The sequence below is a fragment of the Egretta garzetta genome, unplaced genomic scaffold (genome assembly GCF_000687185.1).
Source record: "Egretta garzetta isolate BGI_Z169 unplaced genomic scaffold, ASM68718v1 scaffold66, whole genome shotgun sequence".
NCBI classification, from domain to species: domain Eukaryota; kingdom Metazoa; phylum Chordata; class Aves; order Pelecaniformes; family Ardeidae; genus Egretta; species Egretta garzetta.
The window spans coordinates 359318-366065 of NW_009259856.1; the positions used below are offsets into that span (position 1 = coordinate 359318).

A 6748-nucleotide genomic window follows, 5' to 3' on the forward strand; every position below is an offset into this window, starting at 1 on the left:
GAGCACGGCACAGCAGCCGAGCGAGCAAAGCAGGGAGGGGAGCAGAGATGGGACCTGAAGTGGGGCAGTGGGAGCAGAAGAGCAGAAAAGCGCTGCGGCCCCAGCGCTGGCCGTGCTGGTGGCAAAGGAGACGGCGGGCCGAAAGTGCCGATGCTGCCAGGCAGACACCTGAGTAACAATTAAAAAAGTAAAATATGCACTATTTACCTGTCTCTCAGGCAACACGCGCATAATTAGTTTATGTAAATACCTAACTCAGATTGGCAAAATAAGCACAGAGGCAGCTCATTTTCTTGAATAAATATTTATCGTGGTGCTTATGCTGTTTGTGGGCTCGGCTGGGGGGGGCCGGCAGCCGCAAACTCCCCCCGTCGGATGCTGCAGGACGCCACAGCGACCGTGGCTGTGCAAGAGCTGTTCTGACCTGCAGGGTGCATTCCCATGATAACGGAGCACTTGAAGATAAGACCTAGCATCTTCCGATAAAAGCCAAATATCTGCAGAGAATACAATCCTCCATCCCCTGAACGCCCAGTGAACTCCCATCAGTTCCACCCAAGTGAGAATGCCGTAACGCTGGGTGAACAGGGGATCCAAACCCTTCGAGGTGTGTTAGAGAAGTGTCTGCATTTGGTGTGAAGCTGCCTTGGCAGAAGTCATCCTTTTGGCCTCAATTCAGCAGAACACTTAAGAACATACATAAGACTTGGAAGGCGTGCAAGCTGCAGTATAACAGAAGCATGTGCTTAAGTGGTTTTGCTGGATAAGGCCTTTAAGCCACTGGCATTTGCTATAATTCCTCATTTTTAATAAAACCCATCTCACTGTGCAACAGCATAAAAGTTGGGGCTGGGGGAAGGAAGCAGCCAGGGCCCGGTAATTGACTTCCCGGTTTGTAATGTCAGAGCCCGACAAATGAAAGCTTCGCCCTTGGTGGGTTTTGATTTAGATCCTCTCAGTCAGCAAACCCTTAATTAGAGGCCACCTTCAGAAAAATCTGCATTGATAAAAAGGGTATCGAAGTGCAGCCCTGTGCTGCCTGTAATAGCTCGGGACACCTCACCAGGCTGGGCTCCCTAACACAGGCTCCGCTCTGCCCACGTGTGACATTTACTGCCAAGGACACGGGGCTGTGATCAAATCGCAGGAGCTGCTGAAATGACACAGTAAAATTTTATTTCAGCACTAAAAGCGTTTTGATCCTTGGGCATCCATGCAGATATCTCTCTCTTCATTTTCTGTGGTAAAGCATAAACCCCTAGCTGTTGTTTAGCTTGCTATATCATTTTGACAAATTTGGCTTAGGATCTTTCCGACAGGCCGCTGCTAGCGAGCACTGACCGCAGAACTGCTCATTTGTTTCCTCCTTCAGAAAAATCCGTAGCCAAATCCTTCACCATCTCCTTTGGTTTTCCCTGTTGAGTCAGGACAGCCATGCAGGAGTGATGGAGGAGCTGAATCGCTGCGTTTCTTTTGCCATTTCTGCCTTGTGACTTTGAAGACTGATAAGCCAAAATTCCCGAGCGTGCTGTAATGTGGGGATCGTGGCTGAGCAGACCTGCCGAGCGCCCTGCACCAGGACGGTACCAGGATCAGACCCTGCTCCTGAGATGCAGACCGTCACCACCTTGAGCTTTGCAGCCAGCACGGCCAGCACAGCCAGCATGGCCTCTCCCCTTCTAAAAACCAGCGCCCTGCAGGTGCCATCGCTGTCACCGCAGCCACAGCTGGCACGAAGGAGCTCCCTGGGAACACACTGTTCCCATTTGCTCTGAATTGCAACAAATGCCAGCGATTGAAACACATACTTGCTGTACCAAGCTGATTTAAAAATATATTTCCATTTGGAAAGTGGCAAGGAAGGGGAACCAACCAGAGCTCAGCTAAAGAGCCATGTTAGGAAAAAAGACGGCTTTTTACCCTTGTTGGAGAATTCCTGGAACTCCTCTGTTCAGGCCCCTAAAGCTCTGCTCTTTGGAGAGGAGACCTTTTCATGCACATGCGCAGATATGTACGTAATAGATAAAAGCTCGTGTAGAAACTCCTCTTACAGAAAAAGGCCCAGATTCCTGTATTTAAAAATATTCCACTGACTTTGGTCCCAGATTTGCAAGGTCAAAGGAGATCTTTAGTCTGGCCTTCCTCCGCAAGGCAGGCCAGAGATGTTCACCAATTACCACAGTGAACCCACAGCTTCTGCTGGAGCAAAGCGTGTCCTAGCAAGACAGCTAGCACTGATTTAGGGTTTGCAGGTAGCGGCAAACCCACTGTATCTCTAGGTAATTATCACTCATGGTTAATTTAGAATTTTAATTTTCCGAACCAGATGTTAAATAAATCTTGCATGGGTACGCTAGGCACCTAGCATGGGGGGAGGCACTGCTCAACGTCCAAAATGTAATTGAAGAGCCATGTTAGGAAAAAAGACGGCTTTTTACCCTTGTTGGAGAATTCCTGGAACTCCTCTGTTCAGGCGCCTAAAGCTCTGCTCTTTGGAGAGGAGACCTTTTCATGCACATGCGCAGATATGTACGTAATAGATAAAAGCTCGTGTAGAAACTCCTCTTACAGAAAAAGGCCCAGATTCCTGTATTTAAAAATATTCCACTGACTTTGGTCCCAGATTTGCAAGGTCAAAGGAGATCTTTAGTCTGGCCTTCCTCCGCAAGGCAGGCCAGAGATGTTCACCAATTACCACAGTGAACCCACAGCTTCTGCTGGAGCAAAGCGTGTCCTAGCAAGACAGCTAGCACTGATTTAGGGTTTGCAGGTAGCGGCAAACCCACTGTATCTCTAGGTAATTATCACTCATGGTTAATTTAGAATTTTAATTTTCCGAACCAGATGTTAAATAAATCTTGCATGGGTACGCTAGGCACCTAGCATGGGGGGAGGCACTGCTCAACGTCCAAAATGTAATTTATGTGCCTGCATTTCCTCTAAGTCAGCCATACCAGAAGAGGGGTCTGCAAACCATGAGCAAGGCAGCCGACACTGGGGTAGCCTTGGATGGATTTAGTGAGGGGGTTTTAAGAACGCGAATGGATGTTTAGGGAGAGGAATGAATGCAGCTCCTAAGCAACAGAAAGAGGTTGTATGTGGTCGCTCACTGAATAGCTTAGAAATTATTAAATAACAGAAATAATAGAAATACAATTCATACGAGGAGTTAGGGTAAGTAATATGCTCAGCTTAAATTCCTCGTGCAGCTCAGGCAGTTCCAGCATGACGAGCTGTGAAGTCCGGCCCAAAACATTCTATGATTCTATGATTCTATGAAAATGAGCTCCTGGCACCTGGGCAAAAGCTGCGGCGGCCGTAACACCTCTCTGCTGCCTGCGCTGTATTTCGGTAGCCAACACCAGCCAAAAATCTGTACAATGACAGTCATGGAGTGCAAATAGCAAACAGTAGGACCACGTTTCGCTCTCCAGCTCACCAATTTCAATCAGGAACAACTCTCTTAAAGATGGTAAACCACCTTGGGAATCTTGGCCAGCGTGTTTTGGAGACCCTGCATCTGTGTTGGGGTTTTGTTTAGGTGATGAGAAGTATTTGTAATAACCAGACCATGTTATAGCAGTTCCACGTTCCACCTGCCCTGCCCCAGGTGTTCTTGTGCCTCATGCACATAGACCAGGCCTTGGTCCCTTACGGCGCTGGAGCGGAGCTGCCCAAACACCGTTCACGTGCAAGGCACGGCGCTCGGACGGCAGCTTTGTGCTTGCCGGCGTGGCAAGACGGCGGCTCTGCGGGGAAGCCGTTCCACGGAGCCCCCCGTGCCTGCAGCGGGAAGGGGGGCGGGAAGCCCAGCCTGGCTCTGGCAGAGGCACAGGGCAGACTTTCGCCACGGGGCAGACTTTCGCCACGTGCAAAGGGAAAGGGGGAACCCCAGGGCTGGGCTTTGGGGGTGGTTTTGGCCGAATATTGCCATGTGACTGCTGTGGGTGTTTCCAAGGGGATGGAAAGGCCCTGGTTTCTAATGCCTTCTTTCTCTCTCCTCCTGTGTTGCACACAGAAAGCCGATCTGGCTGTTGCTCCTCTCACCATCACCCACGTTCGGGAGAAAGCGATAGACTTCTCCAAGCCCTTCATGACCCTGGGGGTCAGCATCTTGTACCGGAAGCCCAACGGGACCAACCCCAGCGTGTTCTCCTTCCTCAACCCCCTGTCTCCTGACATTTGGATGTACATCCTCCTTGCCTACCTGGGGGTCAGCTGCGTGCTGTTTGTCATAGCCAGGTAAGGGGACGCCAGTGCCACCGTGCCACATCTGCTGCCAACCGACAAGACGCCCTCCCCACACTCAGATCCTTTCTGCTGCCTGCTGTGTTGCAGGGACCCAACCACCCGGTGGGAGCCGCAGCATTAAACCCGTGTCATTAATGAAATTACTTTTGGTCCGTTACCCAAAGGCAGGGTGGCTCACGCCTGCCAGGCTCCCATGCTCTGTTCCCTTTCGGACCTGCATCTCAGGGTGGTTGTAGAGGTGATACAAACTCCGTGGTGAAAATTAAAGATGAGCTGCCCACGGGGGGAATTTGTTTCCTTCTTCACCAGCTCCAGTGCTAGATCCTTTGTACTGCTTCGCCGTGCTAAACGGGCTCATGTTTGCTTTGTTAACACACACCTGAAAGCCCCTTCTGCTCTACCCGGGCAGGCAGATCCACAGATTTAGTAGGTGTCCAGTACAAAAGAATTTAAAAATACTCTTTCTTTTATGATTTGAGAAATTCTGTTGCCTTTCCATTGCATTACCCCCGCCCTGGTATAGCGAAGGGTGATTTCCCGCTGTGTATCGCGCTCCTTGTCAGGGTGCTTCTCGCCCACCCTCTCCAGGGAGAAGCCCAGCCTCTCCGCAGTCCTGGGCACAAAGCTCCCGCGCCCCGCACTGCTCCAGCTCCTGTCTCCGAACCCTCCACCAGCAAAGCCCCCACAAAAACCCTTCCCTATCTCAAAAGAACGGAGAGCCCGTTGCTACGGATCAGACAATGTGTCTGTTTACAAAATTAATATGCATCTAATTAGCATGTTTAAAACCTCTATATTTAAAAGCAGTGGAATTTGCATATATTTGCATGTGTTATTAATTTCACAGAGTCTTTGATGAGACGCACAGTCCAGGGCTGCTCTCAATACGTGATTCCACCTTTTTAAACCAAACCAAAGCACTCGCCTCCCTCCTGCCAGGCAGCCGCTCTCCCCGGCCCCACACAGCCCTCGCTGGATGCTTAAATATCTTGCGTAAGCCCCATGCCCGGGGAGGTTTCCTAAGCACAGTCTGCAGTTAGGCACTCATTTCTCTGCTCAGGTTAGGCCAGTGGTGCCTTCAGAAATCTCCCTGCTGGTCCCACACCCTGGCCCAGGGCTCCTGGACCCTCTCCCTCCAAGGGCTGCTGTGCTGTGTTTTCCTCCGAGCATCCTTCAGAAACCAGCTTCTATCTGATCCACTGACACCCATCAAAGATGAAATACAAAACTGCAGCGACCAGAATCCATTAACCCTCATGTTACAACAAATCTGCAATTTTCAACATCGCTCAGGTCCATGGAGGCATTTAGCGATGATTTCCTGAGTTTACTATGCAATATCCTAATTACACATAACAGCCGTTGTCAAAGTAAACTGGGCTTAGCAGGCAGTATTAGTGCTCCAGACCATCTGGGATGGCGAGCGGCTACAGCGCCGGATCCTTCCTTCCTCCCTGTGCAGAGCTGCAGAGCCGGAGGGGTTGCACTTCACTAGAGGATGGGGAAGGCTGTCCTTGTTCAAGATTTTAACCGCCGGGGCTCTCCTCCGTAGCCTTTGCAATGCCCCCCCCTACCAAATGGAGATAGGCCGGGATTCCAGGCACTTTCTGGAGGTGCCACCAAAGCTGCCTGAGCATGGGTGGCTTTGCAGGCTGTTTGCACAGCGCCGCTGGGAGCCTGGGCCTGGGCTCTCGTAGCACTGCCGTACAAACAGCAACTCGTAAACCCAGCCTAACACCTCAGCAAGGCGGTGGCAGAGCGCGCAGACGCGGTAGCACTTTGCTGTTACTGCCCTCCGAGAGGCCGAGGGCTGCGTGGCCATTAACATGTCGCTCCACCGTCCCCCCAGCTCTGCCCCCCGGCCCGGGGCAGGCGGCACTGCTGGGCAAGCGGCCACGGGCCACACAAAATGCAGGGCAGTTCGGCAAAACGCTGCCGCAGGTTTCTCCTGCCCCAGCCAAAGCCCCTGAGAAGACCGCTGGGGACCTCAGTGGGGCAGGATGAGGTCCTCAGCCGCTTTGCTTTGTGTCAGAGAGGACCCAGATGTTCTCGGCAGGAAAAGATACTCATCTGGGAAAATGAAACCGAGGTAATTACGAAAAGGAAAAATATTGCGATGACTGATAGAACCCCTTCACTTTATGTCTCCGTTAGCCATGCAGAACAAAGCTAGATGGGCTCTGCTGCCGTAACGTCTGGGGCTCTGGTGCCATAAAGTACTCGACTGCTTGTGCGGCTCGGAATGACAATTCAAATACAATTTTACATTTATGAGTTTATTTTTCCCGACTCATATAATGGCCAAACCCAGCCCAAATTGTCCAGATTCCACTTTCAAAACATGTTAAACGTGCAAATTGTATCTGAGCGTGACATTCGTTGCAGTAAATACTGAGGAAAGGCCGAAGGGAATGCTAGGCCAGGCCCCGATGTGAGAACGCCTCAGAAGCCCCTTCTTACAGACAGGCAACCCTCAGTGCTCTGCTCAGAGCCGCGG

General features: G+C 51.1%; 1 protein-coding gene across 1 annotated transcript in view; it reads left to right on the plus strand.

Annotated features, from left to right (window-relative positions):
• The window catches only part of GRIK3 (glutamate ionotropic receptor kainate type subunit 3), a 53176-nt gene that overhangs the window by 31050 nt on the left and 15378 nt on the right, over positions 1-6748 (plus strand). The window contains exon 10 of the mRNA XM_035895513.1: positions 4019-4242. Coding sequence (XP_035751406.1) covers positions 4019-4242 — 224 coding nt within the window. The remainder of the gene's footprint in view (positions 1-4018; positions 4243-6748) is intronic.